At 39.7% G+C, this 22,156-nt stretch overlaps 1 protein-coding gene across 1 annotated transcript in view; it reads right to left on the bottom strand.

The window, feature by feature from the left end:
• The window catches only part of Prpf6 (pre-mRNA processing factor 6), a 65,166-nt gene that overhangs the window by 40,017 nt on the left and 2,993 nt on the right, over positions 1–22,156 (bottom strand). Inside the window, exons 2-6 of the mRNA XM_052184626.1 lie at positions 11,142–11,310; positions 5,964–6,082; positions 2,656–2,734; positions 1,730–1,906; positions 1,372–1,527 (exon numbers count right to left, since the gene is read on the bottom strand). Of these exons, the coding sequence (XP_052040586.1) occupies positions 1,372–1,527; positions 1,730–1,906; positions 2,656–2,734; positions 5,964–6,082; positions 11,142–11,310 (700 nt within the window). The remainder of the gene's footprint in view (positions 1–1,371; positions 1,528–1,729; positions 1,907–2,655; positions 2,735–5,963; positions 6,083–11,141; positions 11,311–22,156) is intronic.

Genomic DNA, 22,156 nt, shown 5'->3' with positions numbered 1-22,156 from the left:
ACTGCACACACACACAGTATACAAGACATATAATGCAGGCAAAACACCCATACACATAAATACAAATAAACAAATCTTTAGAAAAAAATTGACAACTGGAAGTCCACTGAGTTCAGAGATGGATAGTATAGTTTAGACAGGTAGAGGAAACAAATAGGATCCAGCAAATAGTGCCTGGTGCCAGAGATATCAGCAGGTCCAGGATAGAAATGTAGAACAAGGTAATATTCACAATAAAAATTCCACTTCAAAGACATTACAAAAATGCTGACTTGAATGTGCTACATAGAAGTCTACAAATTCCAAACACAGTAAGAGTTAAGAGAAAAATAAAAGTAAAAACCACCCAGAATTTCTCCTAAGATCAACTACTGAGACCACGCATGGCATCACTCAACTGTGATCCTAGTGTACAAGAGACTGAAATGGGAGGAGCAAAAGTTTGAGAATGGGAGGAAGAGACAGGGTCTCTGTGAATTGAATGCCAGCCTAGTTAATATAGAAAGTTACAGGCCAGCCTGAGCTACACAGTAAAAACACTGTCTCAAAAAACAAAACAAAACAAAACAAAACAAGGACCGGGGCTGGAGATGCAGCTCAGTCTCCAACAGCACACATAAAAAAACATTAAATCACACTGCATATTTTACAAGGTAAAGTAGACATACACATGTTAAATTTTCAAAAATATAGTAACAAAAGTTTAGAAATTTAGTTCAGTGGTAGAACACTTGCCTATCAAGTACAGAGCCCTGAATTAATTCTCAGTGTTTAAAAGAGTTAACCTTCATCAACAGAGCACATAAACTTTGTTGGAAATTCATTCATCCCCTATAAGGGACAGACTAGCAGGGCACGCAGGGCTGGCCCTTTATTTGTTGTGCTAGGGGTGTTGGCATACCATGTACAGAATCACACAAATACTCACCTGTAGAAAGAATCTCACCTAATCTATGACAAGGCAGAGTATCATTTCTTTTTTTCTTTTTTTCTTTTTGTTGTTGTTTGTTTTTTGTTTTGGTTCCCCCCCCCCCCCCCCCAGACAGGGTTTCCCTGTATAGCCCTAGCTGTCCTGGAACTCACTCTCTAGACCAGACTGGCCTCAAACTCTTAACCCAGAACTCCCAAGTGCTGGGATTACAGGCATGCGCCACCACTGCCCGGCCAGAGTATCATTTCATGACAAAACACAAAGATAAACTTTACACATTTCTGTTTTTAATTATTGAGTGTTTTGTTTTGTTTGTGTTGGGGATCAAACCAAGGGCCATGCACATGCTAGGCAAGTGATCTAATAACTGAGCAACATCCCCCAAATATTTTGCTTTTTACCCATTTCAGTCTAAGAAAAGATACGTGATGAATTCTCACCTGGCTAAGCCTCATGTCCATCAGGGTATTCCTTGCCTGGCCAATCTTCCTCATGTCCAGCTCCCCTGTACCAGGTGTCATCAATCCTGGTGTCATTCCACCTGGGTATGGAGTGTTTAGGCCTCCTGGGTAGGGTGTGTTCAAACCTCCAAATTGCTAAGAGGAAGATAAAACACTGGCTTGAGCAGTCATACTGAAGATCTCCACCTGCTCTAAACAATGCCCACCTAGTCCCCATGGGGACTGGTTATGCTGACTCTTGCCACAGCACAGCTACAAAAGCAATCAACACTCACCCTTCTCACCTCATCCTTATCCAGACTAAAGAAGCCCCATTTGCCTCTGTTCATATACTCACAGTTTGTCGGGGATCCACAGAAGTATGATTCTCTCCAGTCTGTAAATGTTTGGCAAAGAAACTATCAGGAACAGGGGTCAGCTTCTCATAACGTGGGTTCCGTTGACGCTTGTTTCTGGCATCGCCAACTTCTGGGATGCTCAGCCACTCTTCTTCTGTGACTTCTGCCAACTTCCTCTGGAAATAGATCCCAAACATTAGTTACTGTTAGATTTCACATTTGCTCTCCCTAAGCCTCTGCCCTATTGTGCCTTAGAAAAGACTGAAGCAGAAATGGTTTTCCATAAAAAAAAATGCATTTCTTAATTATTTATTGTATGTATGTATATGCATGTGTGCATATGTACATACAAGGATAAATGGCAAGAGCTTTTACCTGCTGAGCCATCCTGATAGCCCTGGTTTTCCACTTTAGAGATATCAATTCATTGGGTTGGCACTATTTTACTAAAAAGTAAATTATCACATCAAAGTCTAATAAGTAGTTTGGAAAGCATATGCCTAAATGGAAATTTAATAAAGACTGTTTTCCTACCTTTAACAGTAGAAAATGTTTTGTTTTGTTTTTTGCTTTATTCTATTTTTTTTTTTTTTGTTTGTTTGTTTGTTTTCCAGACAGGGTTTTTCTGTATAGCCCTGGCTATCCTGGAACTCACTCTGTAGACCAGCTTGGCCTCGAACTCAGAAATCCGCCTGCCTCTGCCTCCCAGAGTGCTGGGATTACAGGCGTGCGCCGCCACTGCCCAGCTTTATTCTATTTTTTAATGTATATGACAGACGATCAAACTGCTACTGAAGCATAAACTTCCTCTGAACTAAGTGAAGAGCATCATTAGTAAAGACTCAACAGTCTTACACCAGAGCAGTTCTGCCTTCTGCTGCTTAGAAGAAGGCCTGGATGCCAGTATGCTAGCCCATCTGCTCACCTTAAGGTCTGAAAATTGCTGCTGGATTTTGGGACGTTCCATTCGGTATTTCTCAATCTCTTCTTTCTCCCTTTGCTCTCTAAGAAATAAAACATATACTTGCATTAGAAATATTACATGTAGGCTTAGGGCATTTGTTGTTCTCATAGAGAACCCAGGGTTATTTTTCCCACGACCCACATGGTAGTTCACAGCTATCCACAGCTCTACAGTTCTAAGGGGTCTGTGAAATGCCTGTTTTTGACATCTATGAGCACTAGGAAAGCACTTAGTTCATATACATACATGTAGGCAAAGAAAGTCATATATATATATATATAAAATAAAATAAATAAATCTTAAAAATGAAACCCATTAAAAAAAGAAAATTAACTATCTATTGCAAAACAAAGTTGGTTTGTTGTATATCTTAATTAAATAACCAAAAACAATTCCACACATTTAACAGTTAACTAGAATGTATTTTAGGCAACCATAGATATAGTCACAAATCTAGTTGTTCAATTATTTGCCAAAGAAAACAGGCAGAAACTAAATAAACTGGGTATCTTACTTTTAGAGATATTCAAATAATAGTATGTTTACATCAAAATAAACCCATTGTAGTAAGGTATGGTGGCATGAACCTGTAATCTGAATACTGGGAGGCAGAGGTACAATTCTGTAAAATCTCTGTAAATTCTAGGCCAGCTTGGCCTATGTATCTATGTAGGGAGTTCTGGGACAGCCAGGACTATAAGGAGAGACCCTGTTTTTTGCTTTTTTTTTTAAATAAACAAAACAAAACAAGAACACTATAAGGAAAATATATTTTACTCCCCTAAACTGCACTCCTGATCACACTTAACACCCTGTATTTCATAGTGTTAGGAATGGACCAGCCTGACTCCATCTTAGGGATGTTATAAGGTCAGAAGAGGTTTATTTGCATTTGCTGCAAAATTCAAGTTGACCATGCTTTAACCTGTTTCTGGAATTTGACATGCTCCCCACCCCATGGAGTTTGACTCACACCTTGAATATACCCAAATAAGATGTTCTGCCAGTAATTTAAAAATGTTTAGCCAAGTCCTCACATAACCAAAATTCCTAGAAATCTCCCAACCCTCAAACCCCCCCCCTCCCAGTCTTGCTATTTTTTGTACTATATAAACCCTATATTCCTGTGTTCAATGCTATATTTTCAATCCCCACTTTAGGAAGATAGCACTGTATGACAGAAAATAAAGCTTGGTTAATTTGACAAAAGAAATTGGGTAATGGGCTTTACTCTCATTAGATGGGATTAACAGTTGTTTCATCGGCAGGACAGACTAGAAGTTATGGAACTGCCTGCCTCTGCCTCCCAAATGCTGGAATTTAAGGCATGCATAACCACGCCCACCTCAGGGTATGGTTTCTACTGAGCACATGAAACTTGTCTTTAATCCCATCCCTTGGGAAGCAGAAGCAGGAAAATCTCTGAGTTCAAGGAAGACCTAGGCTTTATTTCAGTAAATTCCAGGAAGTTTGCACTAGAGTAACACCCTGTTTCAAAAATAAAACCAAACAAAACATACATAGCAACATAATTATGCCTCACAAGTATCATGTGTTCATTTCCTATAAACTTTCCCAAAATTAGGACACAGAATTCAGAAATATTAAAGTAATGTACTGAGAGAACATAATCACAACTATTGGGGGTTGGTCTGATGCTGCTATATATTCAAATGCTAAATTCTGAACCCTAAGATCTGATTGCCCCCAGATGAGTGAATCCTCACATACACTGGCCTTTGTTGTATAAGCCTTGCTCCCCAATTTAAAGTGGCAGGTGGATTTCTGAGTTCGAGGCCAGCCTGGTCTAGAGAGTGTGTTCCAGGACAGCCAGGGCTATACAGAGAAACCCTGTCTCAAAAAAAAAAAAAAAAAAAAAAGAGAGAGAGAATCATGTGAGGGGTCCCAAGAGAGACCATGGAGAGAAGACAGGAGATGGAGAGAGAAGTGGACCCTGAGGATAGGCTGATAGAACAGAAATAACCCAGTGAGACTTAAATTAACACAGGGCACATGGGTTGGATGTAACTTTAATAGCTCAAGACCTGGCTACAGCTTGTCAAATAAAAAACCAAAAGGGGTGGGGAGCTGATGATAAATAGCTGATGTGTAAAGAATTTGACTACCATGCATGATGTCTTATATTCAATTCCCTTCTGTTCAAAATAAAACAAGCAAAAATAAAAGGGGGGACATACAGTTAATTCACTTGTAAAGTATCTACATAGCATATACAAGGCAGAGGTTTTCAAAAGACAAAATAAAACAACCCAAAAGCTGGGCATTGAGGCACACACCTTTATTCCAAGCACCTGGGAGGCAGTGGTAGGTGTATCTGTGTGAGTTCAAGATCACTGTGAGTTCCAGGGCAGCCAGAATTACATGCTGAGACCCTGTCTGGGAATGGGGACATAGTTCCCAGGTTTCAGCATCTGCATACTCCCTCAAAAAAGGTAACAATGCAGGACATGGTGGTGTACACACTAAAGAGGCAGATGAAGACAGATTCCTGTCAATTCCAGGCCAGCCAAGCTACAGTGAGACCCTGTCTCAAAAGCAAGAAGGAAAAAAAAAAAGGTTCAGACACAATGTTATTGTGCCCTGTGTAAAGATTATCCTTGTATTATGTGTCCCCATATCTGGTTGCAATCCTTATTCTGAGAAATCTCTAGTTTCAAAGTTGTGTAAACATTGTTCCCAACTATTCCCTGTTTCGTAAATACAAAACTGATCAGCCAGTGATTGAGCAGGGGAGAGAATGGGAGTGAACTTCCAGTCAGGGGAAGGGGAGGAAGTGGGGATCCAACCAGGGATCCAGGAGACACCATGAGAAAACAGCTGGGGCAGAGGAAAACCATAAAATGCAAGTATGTCAGGGGTCTTGGCTGGGAGGTAGCCAGATTAGTTTATAGGATTAAAAAAGATTAAGACTGCTCAGTGGTTGTGCCTTAAAGTTTTAAATAAATAAAATAGTCCAATCTAAATTATTTGGGAGCTAGTTGACTTACTACAACACTTATAAATTTGCACTAATAAAAAGTAATCCTGATCACAGTCAAAGTAATACCCCAAACTCTGCTGCTCTTTGACAACAGCTTTGAGGCTGTTCTGCAAACACCCAGCACGTATGCAGGTATAGCTGTTACAAACTAAGGTCCAAGTAGCTCCAAAGTCAACACACAGACTATTATTGCAACTTTCCTCCCAGCCCCAAATAAAACAGAACAACAAAAAAGTTATTTTGATGAATATAATACGAAACAGCATACCTTCTCTCTTTTCTTCTTTCATCCATCCTTTTATCCAGAGCTGCGTAAATAGCATCTGCTTCCTCATCATCCTTTTCATAGGGCCCACTTGAGAAGAGGCTCCCAGCATAGCCATTAAACTAAGAACCAAACAACACATTAAAGGATCAGCTTTCCCACCAACACAGAAAGCATGCAAAACACTCATACATAAAATAACTAAATCTTTAAAAAAAAAAAAAAGTCAGAGACGGGCGGTGGTGGTGACGCCTGTAATCCCAGCACTATGGAAAGAAGAGGCAGGCGAATTTCTGAGTTCAAGGCCAGCCTGGTCTACAGAGTGAGTTCCAGGACAGCCAGGGCTATACAGAGAAACCCTGTCTGGGGGTGGGGTGGGGGTGGGGAGAAAGAGGGGCTGTTCCAGTTAGAGGAAACTAAGCATACTCATTCATTTCTGTTGCTATGATAAAATATTCTGCTTTAAAAAAAAAAAAAAACTTAGGGAAGAAAGGGTTTATATAAAGAATTTGACTTACAATTCCAGGAAAATCACGGAGGGAAAGACTTAAGAGCTGATCACAGGACATCCATACTCAAAGGCAGAAAATAAACACAACCTTGCTTGCATCTGCTCAGCTAGCTTATATAATACAGGGCCCATGAACTATTGCCACCTACATTCAGGGTGGGTTTTCTACCTCAAACAACAATCAAGACAAATGCACATAGGACAGCCTGATCCTGATAATTTCTTTATTGAGACTTTCTTCCCAGGTGTCTCTAGATTATGTTAAACTGATAGCTAAAATAAAATTCAAATAAAATAAATATATAGCTTAAATAAAATAAAATATATAGCTTAGTTAATAATATAGTGTTGATATTAAATCTAGATTTCCATAACTTATTAAAATTTGTAAGATGGGACAAAGCTTAAAAGTGCATATAAGAACTTTCTTTTTGAGACAGGTTTCACTATGTAGCTCTGGCTGGCCTAGAACTTGCAATGTAGAAAATGCTGGCCTTGAACTCACAGAGGTCTACCTGCTTCTGCCTCCTGAGTGCTGGGATTAAAGGCACAGGTCACTATGACCAATAATTTATATACTTTTATTATTTTATATATTCTGAGACTGTATCCCTGACTGGTCTGGAATACTCTATATAGACCAAGCTAGCCTCAAACTCACAAATATTCATCTCCCTCTGTCTCCTGAAATTAAAGGCATACACCATCACAACTGCCTTATTTTTATCTAGGTGTATGTTTGTGCATGCACATGCATATTTGTAGGAATTCATGTGCCCGCAAATGTGCAGACAACCAAAAACACTAGATTCCCCTGGAAATGGGAGTTAGAAGTATTGTGAGCAGTTTGATGTTGGTGCTAGGAACTGAACTAAAGTCCTTTGGAAGAACAGCAAGTACTCTTAACCACAGAACCATCTCTTTGACCTTTACTAATTTTTTAGGATATTATTTTCCTAAGATCCTACAAGTTAAAAGTCTCTTAAAAGATGTCAGTTGCTTATACCAAGCAACAGAGAAGTTCAACAATATAGTTTAAGCAGCATTAGTACCATCCCTGAAGAACATCCAGCAAAAACACCAAGTGGTGTTCTGAACCCACAAATGCATCTCCTTACAAAAGAGACAAAACCAGTGCACAGTTCTTTACTGCTCTCTCTCTCTCACAGACTGCTAAAGATGGAAAATGAATCTGAGCTGCCTCCTTGTGGGAGCTGGTCAGCCCTTCCAGTGGCTAATGAGAGCCACCACAGAAGCCTGACAAAAGTTACTTCATCAAGAACTTTATGGGGGGGGGGGGCACCAAAAACCAAAACCAACCAAACAAAAAGAACTTTATCTCTTAATTCAGAGCACAACTGTGCCAGTAATACATTTTATAAGTATTCTTTTTATTTCTTATATTCTGTTATAAGAAATTCTTTTTATAATTATAAGCATTCTTTTTATTTCTTATATTCTGTTAATTTACATTCTTACACATATGTCTCACGATGGTTTTGGTTTTGTTTGCACACTGTCCAGCTAGATTTCCCATGTGACCACAGGAAAATAATAAACCTTGTTAGGGTTATAATTAAGCAAAAGAAGAGAAAACACTACAAATTCAACAAAATGACAAGAATCAATACACATCATTCTATAAGAACTGAGTATTTATGGCCTCAACCCTGTCAATCAAGTGAAGAAATAGCCTATGGAGAGGGAGAAAATATAAAGATCTTGAGAAACTAAACATCAAGAAAACAAATAACCAGAACCCAAGTATCCCTCAACAGAAGAGTGGATGCAAAAAATGTGGTATATCTACACAATGGAGTACTATTCAGCCATTAGAAACAATGAATTCATGAAATTCTTAGGCAAATGGATGGAGCTAGAGAACATCATACTAAGTGAGGTAACCCAGACTCAAAAGGTGAATCATGGTATGCACTCACTAATAAGTGGATATTAACCTACAAAACTGGAATACCCAAAACATAATCCACACATCAAATGAGGTTCAAGAAGAAAGGAGGAGTGGCCCCTTGTTCTGGAAAGACTCAGTGAAGCAATATTCGGCAAAACCAGAACGGGGAAGTGGGAAGGGGTGGGTGGGAGGACAGGGGAAGAGAAGGAGGCTTACGGGACTTTCGGGGAATGGGGGGCTAGAAAAGGGGAAATCATTTGAAATGTAAATAAAAAATTATATCGAATAAAAAAAAAAAAAAGAAAACAAATAACCCTTGTGGTTGAAGAGATGACTCAATGGTTAAGAACATTCCAGAGGTCTTGAATTCAATTCCCAGCATAACTATCTATGAGATCTGGTGCCCTCTTCTGGCTGACAGGCATACAGACAGACAGAACGTTGTATGAATAATAAATAAATACTTTAAAAAAAAAGGCACTGAATGTTCTTCCATAGAACTGGAGTTCAATACCACAAAGCAGCTCACAACTGTCGGCAACTCCAAGATCTGACCCCTGTACCCAAACATACATGCAGGCAAAACACCAATGCACATAAAGTAAAAGAAAAGAAAGACAACCCAATTTTCAAAAGTATACATATACATGGTTAATAAATTCAAGGCTGGGCATAGTGATGCACACCTGCAATCCTAGCAACTCAGGAGGCTGAGGCAGGATTGGTGCTGGTGAGCTCAGAGCCAGCCTCCTGGGTTTCAGGTTACCCTGTGTGAGTGTGGTCACTGTGAGGGAGAGATTTAAAAAAATTTATTAAAAAAAATTAGTATTCAAGATCATTAACCACAGAGAAATGCAAGTTAAAAATACTTTAAAATTCATCTAACCTAGTCAGAATGGCTACCGTCACGGTTAGATTGCCAATTTGAAACAAAACTTTAAGACTTGTCATCACAGAGTGGTCTAAGAGGCATCTCTCTTTGTTTCTATTTTGAGACAATCCTACTATGTAGTCTTGGTTTATAGACCAGATGGCCTTGAACTCACAAAAATCTTCCTCCTAAGTGCTGGAATTAAAGGTATCAGCAACCACACTCAGCTGAGGCATTTTCTTAATTGCTAGATGATATAGGAGAGCCCAGCCCACTGTGAACCATGCCATCCCTAAGCGGGTGGGCATGGGCTGTATAAAAAAGCTATGTGAGCAAGCCAGTGAGTACCTTCCCCCATGGTTGTCGCCCTGATTTCCGTCAATAGTGGATTGTTACCTGGAAGTGTAAACCAAATAAAACCTTTTCTCCTGATGTTGCCTTTGGTCATGGTGGTTATGTAACAGCAACAGAAAGCAAACTAGGTAAGAAATGGGTATCAGGCCGGGTGGTGGCGCACACCTTTAATCCCAGCACTTGGGAGGCAGTGGCAAGCAGATTTCTAAGTTCGAAGTCAGTCTGGTTTACAGAGTGAGTTCCAGGACAGCCAGGGCTACACAGAGAAACCCTGTCTCAAAAAAACATTTTTAAAAAAGGAAAGAAAAGAAATAGATATTAGAAAAGCAGGACTGTTGATGTAATAAACTTAATCATGTTGTTTAGGAGAAGGACTGTGGAAATAAATGTGTGGACCCTTGAGCTGGAAAAGCCATTAAATGCTCAGAGCTGAATGAGCTGTTCTGTGGAAATTTTCAACAGTGCTGCAAGAAATGCAAATATTGGAGGCCTGGCTTTTGAAATTTTGAGTGAAACAAAGACTCTATAAAGGATAGTCATGTTACATTATGTATGGATCTATGGGAGTCAAATCTGTGCTTTGCTGGGACAATGAATGTTGCTCACCAGAGCCAGATGAAAACCAGCTGTGAAAGCCATCAAGGTGAAATCTTCTGAAAAGCATACGTTCAGGGTCAGCCTTTAGAAGCTGCTCCAGAGGGAGCTAAGGCTGCATCTCAAGCTAGCAGCCAAACTTGGTAATGTATATGATGGTACTGGTTTTGTTTGCAAGAAAGTGGCAGAATTAAGAAGTCATGAGAAGAAACTCAGGCTTTGCATCATGTGATAGTGTCAGAATCCCTGAAGAAAGGCCAGGAGAGATTATTGTGAAAGTGTAAACTCAGTTGCAGTAGAGACCCCAGGTGAGATGACAATCAAGGTTATGGCAGATGTGAAATAGAGTCATCTTGAGCCAACCAGATAAGCTATGTGTGGCACATATAGCAAAACTGAAAAAGTGCAATTGCCCAAGTTTTTTGAAGCGCAAAAGATCATAAGTGATTCCATATGCTAGATATTGAACTACAGAGCACGGGTATACAATACTGGGTTTTGTTTTACTTTAATCTTGATATTTAACTATGCCCTGGCTCTTCCTTTGTAATAGGGTAAAGGTTCCTCTATATTGTCTCAGCTGAAGCCACCTTTGGTTTCTACTCCCTGCCCTGAAAAGTCCCACGGGCAAACACCCAACCCTGTTCTAGAAACTCAGGGACAAAATGCCCCAGATAACTTATTGACTCAATTTAAGTTGCTTTCTTACTTGCTTGCTTCTCTAACTGCCAACCAGGATGTAGTTTTTTTTTCTGTGTCCTTCATCTTTAAAAACTCTAGTTCAGTACCCAGCACTCTCCCTGGAAGACTCATAAACACCTCTAAACTGGATCCAGTGGCTCTGTCCATCTCAGGCCATGTACCCATGTACACACATACTCATACACATAACTTAAAAATAATAAAAATAAACCTTTAAAAGCTGTTTTTTTAAATCACCTCATCGTAGTTGGTATCATTCAGATCTTCATCATCATCATCAGCAGCCTGATTTTTCTTCATCTGGTCCCCCACAGTTCTCTTCCCTGGTGGGGCATGGCGATCATCCACAGGATCATTTGCATCCCGAGCAGGTCCAATGTCTGATCGGGTAGTAAAGCCAGTGGCACTAGAGGAAGCCCAGAGACATTACTATTTAAATGATCCTATGCTCTCTTTTGATCATCATTTAGTAAAATCACTTCTCACATTTCTGGGAACCTCCAGAGAGTCTAGTACCAATGAACTGGATGCTTACACATTCCTGGTTTTGTTTGCTAAACTTTTTTTTTTTTTTTTTTTTTTTTTTTTTTTTGGTTTTTTGAGACAGGGTTTCTCTGTGTAGCCCTGGCTGTCCTGGAACTTGCTCTGTAGACCAGGCTAGCCTTGAACTCAGAAATCCGCCTGCCTCTGCCTCCCAAGTGCTGGGATTACAGGCATGCGCCACCACCGCCCGGCTGTTTGCTAAACTTTTAACCTATAATGAGTAGGTCAGAGACAGTTTCTCTTCATCCCAAGATGTCTCTATTTCTTCTCCACATCACTGCACAGGTCTTCAGAAGTCTGGGTCTCCCCAGTTCTCGCTTCACATTTCCAACTGTCTGTTGAGCATGAACTCTCCACTTACACCCAAGCCCAAACTGAGTCTCCTCCTTTATGTACTCAGCAGCTATCCCAGCGATCAGCCATTAACAGACATTCCATATTATGCACTTTCTTACTGTCTGTCTCCATCCTGCCTGCCCCAACTACTACTGACAAATCACCACTGGCATGTCTGGAAATCCATTTACTACTCCTACCTCCAACCTATTCCTACTCCCACTATCAATCTGCCAAGTGATTCTTTTCAAAATGTAGCTCAAATAACTATGGGAGCTGTTGCAGGATACTTAATCAAACTGTGAACCCTGAAATTGTGTTACGTTTTTAGTTGTGGCATGGCTCAGTCTTAGCACATACCTTTACTCCAAGAGCTTTCTGCTTGAATCTTGTTAACAGGATTAAATAAAGTCAACCACAGGTTGAAAGAGATAAAGATTAGATTTGAACAAGAGAGGACTCCTGAATAAGGAGAGGCAATAGTTCATCAGATAGTTTGGTCATTCAGTCCAACTCATAGAGACTAACAAATGCATTTCATTTGATCAGGCATGAAAAAAAAATAACATTTTCAAATGATAATTTACCAAAGGCACACCTGCCTTACTGACATAAGATGAAAAATGGGTTTTCTTAAACCATGTGTCTTAATTTCCTGTTAGAACATTAGACTGTAGATTGCCACAAGGCCCACACCATCTTAAACATTAGCTTTTGAGCTTTCTTCTTAAATAAGAATAGTTTTGCTGTTTGGTATTAAAAACAGTTAAGAGATTTAAAGTGGGGGCCAGGTGTGGTGGCGCACGCCTGTAATCCCAGCACTTGGGAGGCAGAGGCAGGCGGATTTCTGAGTTCAAGGCCAGCCTGGTCTACAGAGTGAGTTCCAGGACAGCCAGGGCTATACAGAGAAACCCCGTCTCAAAACACCACAAAAGAGAGAGAGAGAGAGAGAGAGAGAGAGAGAGAGAGAGAGAGAGAGAGAGAGAGAGATTTAAAGTATTTTAAGTAAATTTTCTAAATTTCTAAGAGTTGGAGTGATTTGGAGCTAAGATAAAATATTTGAGCAGAGCAATGGTAGCCCATGCCTTTAATCCCAGCAGATCTCTATAAACTAATTAATTGTTTCCTAAATTCAAGAGTTAGGGTGAACAAGGTGGTGGTAGCACGTGCCTTTAATCCCACCACCCAGAGAAAAACTACAGATAAAGCTCCTAACTGGTCTGTTTGCACACCAGAGAAATCACATACCATATTTACTGATTATTATTATAAAAACCCTCTATACAATTACTAGAAAGGTAGCTGCTTCCAATGGGGACAGAAACAAAGAGCAGCTCTTGCAACTGCCAGTAAGCTCATTTCCATGCATGCAACACTGACCAAAACTAATGAAAAGCGGGAGCCTATAGACTGTGGTATATGATGGTCAATACTGAGGACAGAATCACAAAATCAGTAGAGCACTATTGGGTATTGTTATGGTCTAACCCCATCCCCATCTCCACAATAGCTGTAGCCATTTCGTTCCATGCCTGCCAGTTAGTTCACATTGCCACCAGTCATTAACACAGAGAAGTAAGTGACTTGGCTGAGAACAAGAACATGCTAACCATATACTCTATTTTGTTCTGTATGAGGTTTGGTAATCCTAAGAAATTCCACAAAGTTTTATGTAGGATCCATCAAACCAAAGGTTAAAATAAACTTATGTCTAAATTATCTTGAATCACAGCTGACCACCAAGCAGCACTTCATGTACCTGGGTATGAAGTCATTGTGGGGTTTGTGACTTTTTTTCCTTTATACACTGACAGAAAAAAAAAAAAAAAATCCATTGTCATAGTTCAGACTGGTCATGGGAGGGAGGGTCATGAAAGGAAAGGGCAAAATATAGCAAAATTTAACAAAGACGTCAAATTTTTATGTAGCTCACACAGACAAGACTGATAAAACGTCTGAAATAATCAAATAGTGGACAAAATGACATAACGCCTGATTAAAACTAGAATATTAAAATTTGCAGGGGGACAACAAAATCAGAAAAAAAAAAATCAACAAGACTGATAAATTATACATTTGAAAAACTTGAAAGTTGCCAGGCGGTGGTGGCGCACGCTTGTAATCCCAGCACTCTGGGAGGCAGAGGCAGGCGGATTTCTGAGTTCGAGGCCAGCCTGGTCTACAGAGTGAGTTCCAGGACAGCCAGGGCTACACAGAGAAACCCTGTCTCAGGGGGAGGGGGGGAAGAATTACAATGATTTATATTTAAAACCCTCTTACAAAAGGCCAGCTGAAATTCAAAGTGATTGTTCTTTGTGATCTAAAAATAAATATGCTTAAATCTTGCACTTATATATATAAAGGGAAAGGGGACTATGTCTATTTACTTACACATACAAAGATATCTTTAATTTCAATTTTTCAAAATAATTTCTTTAACTTCAATGGAAAAATCATACTTTTTCTGTTGCCAAAATGCATTTTGCCCTAAGAAAGAGCTAACCGGCCAAAAGAATGACCACCCCCCCACCAGAGTTAGGGTTAGGGCACGATTTTGCTTATATCTTTTCAAAAAAATAAAAGCATCCAACTAAGGAAACCAGGGATGACCAGGCAAGTGAAACATCTGAAGAAAAAGGGTGGATCATCAAGAGAAAATACTCCTCCCCACACACACACAAAAAAGACTAATAATTTGGCCAAGTGATATTGCCTACACCTCCAGCTGACTGGCCTAAAATCTTGGCTTGGAGCCCCAAACTAACACCAGCATCCATGACACTATCTTGATCCAGCCTCTGCCCCTTCCTGACAGATAGCAACTACCCATTGCTGGTCAGAGACTGGACAGCAGGGGCAGGCTCTCCCTTCTTTTCTTACTGCCATGCAGCTAGCCAACCCATCCATGATGGTTTCCCAAATGCTTGTCTCTGCTGCTCTCTACAGGCTGAAGAGAGAATCTCTTATAAGTATCACCCATCAATAAAAAAGTTATAGACAATAAGCTGAGGCAGAAAACAGGTGGGACAACCAGCAGAGACAGAGAGAATTCTGGGAAATATTGAGAAGTGAGGGAGGGTCACCCCAGAAGGCTGAGGAGACAGACATAAACCAGCACGTAGCTGAACTCCAGTAAGAATAAATGTAATAAATTAAGAGCTGGTTGGAGGGCTGGAGAGATGGCTCAGCAGTTAAGAGCGCATAAGTTCAATTCCCAGCAACTACATGGTGGCTCACAACCATCTGTAATGGGATATGATGCACTCTTCTGGTGTGTGGCTGAAGACAGTGTACTCATATAAAGAAAATAAATAAATGTATTTAAAAAAAAAAAGCTAGTTGGAAAACAAGCTGAAGCTTATCTATTGATAAATAATTAGTCTCGGAGACATTATTTCTGGGAATTAAGTGGTCAGAAAAAAAATTCGTTTTACAGATGGTGCTCAACATGGAAGGCACATAATCCAAACCTTTAACTTCATAGTCAGCTATTAGACAGAGTTGTTGTTACAGGGAATTTATGAGAATGGTGGAAAAACCTAAGGTTTCAGATGGTGTCCACCATAGGGCATAGAATTCAAGCTTAGCAAAGTCCTGGGTGAGAGACAATGAACTGAACATCAGGCAAGAACTTACAGGAATACAAACTTAAAAAGAGCAAAGGCAGCGGGGCAGTGGTGGTGGTACACACCTTTAATCCCAACACTTGGGAGGCAGAGGCAGATGGATTTCTGAGTGACAGCCCTGGCTGTCCTGGAACTCACTCTGTAGACCAGGCCGGCCTTGTATCTCTAAAGCTATAAGAAGGTATAAAAAAACTTATGGATTAGTAATAATTTTTTTTTATTTTAAATTTATTTTACCTGTTTACAATTTTGCACATCTAGTCTTCCGTTTTTATTCTTAAAACATAATTTTAACCAACTTTTTAAACCTGGTCAGAAGTTAATGTTGTTTTAGGATTCCTCTTGTCTCTCTGTCTATTTTGCTTCTGCTTACCCTACTGTCATTCGCCCTGCCTCTATCTCTTAATTCACTAGGGGATGTGGGAGAGATGTTCTGCCTTCCACATGTAACTGACAAATTTGTTTCTTGGATCCTGTCTTGGGAAGTGCTCTTGGACCCAGCACAAGTCTGGCCAGCACCAAGCTTCTTCAGCTTGTGCCTCCCTCCATCTCCTTTAGCCTCCAGCCTGACTATGAAATTGCTTTGGGAAGTTCTCCACTACCCGCCCCCCCAAACCTTTGTATCAGCAGCATCTGGCCTCCTGAGAAACTGTGGTTGCTAAGCAACATTTTAAAAGACCAGAACTAGCTGGGGCGGTGGTGGCACACGCCTGTAATCCCAGAGTGCTGGGAGGCAGAGGCAGGCGGATTTCTGAGTTCCAGGCTGGCCTGGTCTACAGAGTGAGTTCCAGGACAGTCAGAGCTACACAGAGAAATCCTGTCTCGGAAAAAAAAAAAAAACTAAAGTGGATACAGGGTTAAAAGAAGAAAAGGAGCTGGGCAGTGGTGGCGCACACCTGTAATTCCAGCACTCTGGGAGGCAGAGGCAGGCGGATTTCTGAGTTCCAGGCCAGCTTGGTCTACAGAGTGAGTTCCAGGACAGCCAGGGAAACCCTGTCTTGGGGAAGGGAAAAAAAAAAAAAAGAGAGAAGAAAAGGAGAAATATGAAAAATAGACAGGCCTTAGAAGAAAAACTTGAAAAATTTATAAACAATATTGAGAAAGATACTAAAATAGAAAAACAAGAAATAATGGTAAAGTACCACCACATAATAAAAATCAGAAAAGTCAGGCAAAGGTTGTTAGAAAACCAACCCCAGCTTATCCTGTTAATGTACAATAAATGCCAACAGACAATGGCCACCTCGGGAAGAAATTAGGCATCCCATAGAAAAGATAGATTTTAAAAATTATAAGGATGCAACTATAATAGGAAAAATAATCTCCAAAGGTCTTAAGAAAAGTCAAACTGTCAAATATTTTAATTGTGGCAAACAAGGTCATTTAAAAAAGGATTATAGGCAATGTGTTCCTAGAAACTGTTTTTTTCTACAGATAATTCAAAAAGAAGGCCTCAGTCTTCTGGAATATGCAGAAGGTGTGGCAAAGGCAGCACTGGACTCATCAACATAGATCAACAAGAGACAAACAAGGTAACACTTTGTCAAAAAAAAAAAATGCCCCAAGAGACCCCAATATCAAATTCAAGTTGGCTATCTCAGGTCAACAACAACGAAGAAACCCATCCACACAACTGAACAGCATTGCTCTGGATATAATAGCCCAGATATCAAAACCAGAGCAGCTTCAATAGATAAAACAAAAAACTCAAGAGAGACCAAAGGATGTAAGGGAGAGATGCTTAATAAATAAAAAGGGAGCCGGGAGGTGATGGCTCACACCTGTAATCCCAGCACTCTGGGAGGCAGAGGCAGGCAGATTTCTGAGTTCGAGGCTAGCCTGGTCTACAGAGTGAGTTCCAGGACAGCCAGGGCTATACCAAGAAACCCTGTCTCGAAAAAACCAAATCCAAAAAACAAAAAAACAAAAACAAAAATAAATAAAAAGGGACCAGAAAAAGAAAAAACTCCTGCTGGGCAGTGGTGGCACACACCTGTAATCCCAACACTTGGGAGGCAGAGGCAGGCGGATTTCTAGGTTCAAGGCCAGCCTGGTCTACAAAGTGAGTTCCAGGACAGCCAGGGCTGGAAAAAAGAAAAAAGAAAAAAGGAAAAAATTCCCAGAGACAATCCATTATTTAATCTTTTAACCTATTACTATATTTTATGAAATATATATTATTTAATCTGTTGTTATTAATCTATTCTTATTATAGATGAAAAAACTTGCTCCCAGAACAGCTTCAAAATGGCTAGCTATATCATCCAGCATCATAGACTGCTCCAATCAGGATTTCTGTTAATTTCCAAACTTTCTCTGCATGAAGAGACTGGACAAATGTTACAGCTACCTTTTTGTTTGTTTGTTTGTTTTTTATTTGGTTTTTTTTCAAGACAGGATTTCTCTGTGTAGCCCTGGCTGTCCTGGAACTCACTTTGTAGACCAGGCTGGCCTCAAACTCAGAAATCTGCCTGCCTCTGCCTCCTAAGTGCTGGGACTAAAGGCGTGCACCACCACACCACTGCCCGGCTTACAGCTACCTTTCTTTTTTTCTTTTTTTTTTTTTTAAAGATTTATTTATGTACACTGTAGCTGTCCTCAGACACCCCAGAAGAGGGCATCAGATCTCATTACAGATGGTTGTGAGCCACCATATGTTTGCTGGGACTTGAACTCAGGACCTTCAGAAGAGCAGTCAGTGCTCTTAACCGCTGAGCCATCTCTCCAGACCCAGCTACCTTTCTTTTTTCTTTCTTTTTTTTTTTTTGTTTTTTGTTTTTTGTTTTTTTTTTTTTTTTCGAGACAGGGTTTCTCTGTATAGCCCTGGCTGTCCTTTACCTTTCTTAAGACTTGACTATTTTACCAATTTTCGTTGGGCCTCATAAGAAAATGATCATACCCCCTTCCCTAAAAGTGGGATGGGTAGTTTCTGCTCATTCAATGGGTAATGGGTGTTTGTTGTCAAAAGGTAGGGGTGGGGAGTTGGTTAAAAATTGTTAATGGTTTTGGTCAGGGAGGAAACAAAACAAGGGATGTTACATTCACAGATTACCTTTTCTCTTTCTTTCCTCTATCCTTTCTCTCCTATCTAGTGTTGGAGGGGAGGGAGAAGGGATGAAAAAAGGGGGGAGGAATGTAAGTCTAGAGAGAATCTTGTATAAGTATCAAATGTCAATAAAAAAAAACCTATAGCTAATGAGTTGAGTTAGGAAATAGGCGGTAGACACTAGCAGGAAGAGAGAGGATTCTGTGAAATAGAGGTTGAGAAAGAAGCAGGCCAGGACTGAAGGAAAGGTAACTAACCATCAGGTAGATGAATTCAGGTTAGAATCAAGGGGAGATTTGGGCTGGAACACTGAGGACACAGATGTAAACCAGCAGGTAGCTGAACTCAAGAGAAAATAAAGAGGAGATTCATCCTGGACTAGGACACATGAAGCTGAGGACAGGTAACTAACCATGTAGAAGACACAGAATAGGTTGAATGTGTTAATGAGTTAGTGAAGGAATAAGCCAAAGCTTATGGCCTAGGCATTTATTAATAAATAATTAAGGCTGGGCGGTGGTGGCGCAAGCCTGTAATCCCAGCACTTGGGAGGCAGAGGCAGGTGGATTTCTGAGTTCAAGGCCAGCCTGGTCTACAGAGTGCGTTCCAGGACAGCCAGGGCTACACAGAGAAACCCTGTCTCGAAAAAACCAAAAATCAAAAATAAATAAATAAATAAATAATTAGTCTCAGATTCATTATTCTGGGAGTAGGGGCAGAAAAAAAGGAAAATAGATTTATTTTTTTACATATTAAGGAATAAGATATTTGGTTACAACATATTATATTTCAGCTCAGTTTAAGGTACTGTTACCTATGGGATTCTTAAAACTTCAATGCTAAGTTCTAGTACTTTTGAAATATGCTATTATAAACTGCTAAGAATAAGTAAGAAATGCAAGTTAGTAGTCAGACAATCAAACTCACGTTCATCTTAGATAGTCTAGTTTATTAATGAAATATGTTTTCAAAGTTGAAAGTATAGTAAATAGCTAGAAACAATTTGTATATACTACAGTCTTCAAAAACCTCAGAGATAGTCTGGCAGTGATAGCACATGCCTTTAATCCCAGCACCTGGGAGGCAGAGGCAGGCAGATTTCTGAGTTCAAGGCCAGCCTGATTGACAGTGTGTGTTCCAAGACAGTCAGGGCTATACAGAGAAACCCTGTCTATAAAAACCAAATAAAAACAAAATAAAACAAAAAAAAGAAAAAAAAAAAGGAAAAAAAACAACCCTCAGAGATCTCTAAAATATGGCATTTAAAGATGCTTATTAAAAGATCTTTTTTTGTCCCAGCACTCTGGGAGGCAGAGGCAGGCGGATTTCTGAGTTTGAGGCCAGCCTGGTCTGCAGAGTGAGTTCCAGGACAGCCAGGGCTATACAGAGAAACCCTGTCTTGAAAAAAACCAAATAAATTAAATAAATAAATAAATATATTTTTTGACAATGAGAAAGGCTTGCTCCGGGCAGCACCCCCATTATACTTCAAAGATTATATGGCTCAACTCCAGATAAAATATTGTCTAAACTAGACAAATGATGCAAGGAAATCGAATACCGAGCTTTACAAAGACAAGGTATACAACAAGTCCTTCATATTTCCTAGTTCACAAAGTGTGTCATATTCTGGGCCAGATGGCTGAATGAAGGAAGATGATGGTCCTAGGACTCAGAGAAATTTGTGGATGACAGTCCAGTCAGCCACAACCTCTGTCATTTCAATAGTTCTGGAAGCTACTTGCCTACACTTCCTGCCTGCTCAGGTAAGTTTATTTGCTTCTCAGATCTCTGATGGGATTGAAGACTAGCTAGTCTTACAATTAAGTTTAAATTGTTTAGGATTTCAGAAAATGTTTTAAGATCTAAGAAGATATTCTTAGGTTTATAAATGCAAGTTTTTATAGAAAATTATTTAAGTACAGAACTCTAACTCACCAAGATAGGATAGATAGTAGAGTACTTTCTCCAAAGTTGTCAAATACAAATGGACTAGACATTGTGAATGTAATTCTTACCTGATGGTTTCATAATTGTTCTTATTGTATACAATTTATTAATGTAAGAGAAAGAGACTTTTATTGGTCTAAAAGGGGGAAATGTAGAGATAATCTCTTATAAGCATTATCTGTCAATAAAAAAGCTTATGGCTAATGAGATAAGGCAGAAAATAGGAGGTAGGACTTTCATTAGGGAGAGAAAGAATTCTGTGAAATGAGTAAGGGGGGAGATTCATCCTGGAATGCTGAGGAAATGGATGTAAACAAATACATAGCTGAATTCAAGTTAGAATATAAGGGGAGATTCAATCGAAACGCTGAGGAAACGGACATAAACCAGCCAGAACTCAGGTTAGAACAAACAGGATAAGTAAGAGCTAGTCGGAAAACAAGTCAAAGTTTATGGCCTAGGCATTTATTAGTAAGTAGTTAATCTTAGAGTTGTTTTTTCTGGGAATTAAGTGGTCGGCAGTAAAAACCCTTTTTACAAGTGGCAGATGGGGCTGGGCGATAGTGATGCACACCTTTAATCCCAGCACTTGGGAGGCTGAGGCAGGGGGATTTCTGAGTGCAAGGCCTGGTCTACAGAGTGAGTTCCAGGACAGCCAGGGCTACACAGAGAAACCCTGTCTCGAAAGAACCAAAACAAAAACAAAAAAACAAGTGGCAGATGGTCTTTATGTAGTCCCAATTCAATTAAAAATTATAGCTGGCACTGGGGTTGAAATGTGGCTCTGTCTCTAAATCTAACAAATGCTTGTTAAAGGAAAATAAAAAAATCTCCTCTTATCAGAAGAGCCATCTGATATGGGATAGGAAAATAAGTAAGGGATTAGTCTATTGTCACTAATCTCAATCATTTGACTCTCTAAAACATTTTTTTTTAAGATTTACTTATTATATATAAGTACACTGTAGCTGTCTTCAGACACACCAGAAGAGGGTGTCAGATCTTGTTACAGGTGGTTGTGAGCCACCATGTGGTTGCTGGGATTTGAACTCAGGACCTTCGGAAAAGCAGTTGGTGCTTTTTAAACAGCTGAGCCAATCTCCAGCCCCCTAAAACATTTCTTAAAGTATAAAATTATCTTCCAAAACTACAAGATTATTAATACACACACACACACACACACACACACATACTCTCTCTCTCTCTTTTTCCCTTTTTTTTTTTTTGGTGTTTTTCTAGACAGGGTTTCTCTCCAACTGAAGGCATGCACCATCACTGCCCTACAAACTTTGTCTTGATGCTAGTACAGAGAACTAACTAATTCTAGAAGAAACAAGTTTCATCTAGCTTCCTGTATGTTTTCAGGTTTGGGTCTGAAGTGGATAACTAGGAACAAAGTTTGTGTACCTGATAAACTATAGCCATAGATCCTTTCAAAGACCTGCTAAATATGGCATTTTAAATATTTAAATTTGCTACAATAAACTGTGACCATTCCTGACAATAACTTTTGAGGTCTTCAAGAAAGATGGGGCCCTGCAACAATGAATCCACCTAGATTGTGGTAGTGCTAACCAGTGAGCAAAATTGCCTCATGCCTCTTCTACCACCAGATTCTGTGCTGCCACTAAGCTGACAAATGCCACTCAAATATCAGCTTTGGACTACAAATTGCTCAGGACATTCAAATTACTGAGTTCATATGAGACTGAAACAAATATTTTACAGAACTTTGAACTCAAAATACTAAA

The sequence above is a fragment of the Apodemus sylvaticus genome, chromosome 5 (assembly GCF_947179515.1).
Source record: "Apodemus sylvaticus chromosome 5, mApoSyl1.1, whole genome shotgun sequence".
In the NCBI taxonomy this organism is placed as follows: Eukaryota; Metazoa; Chordata; class Mammalia; order Rodentia; family Muridae; genus Apodemus; species Apodemus sylvaticus.
The sequence above is the reverse complement of the archived record's forward strand: the minus strand, read 5'-3'. Positions and strand labels throughout refer to the sequence as shown.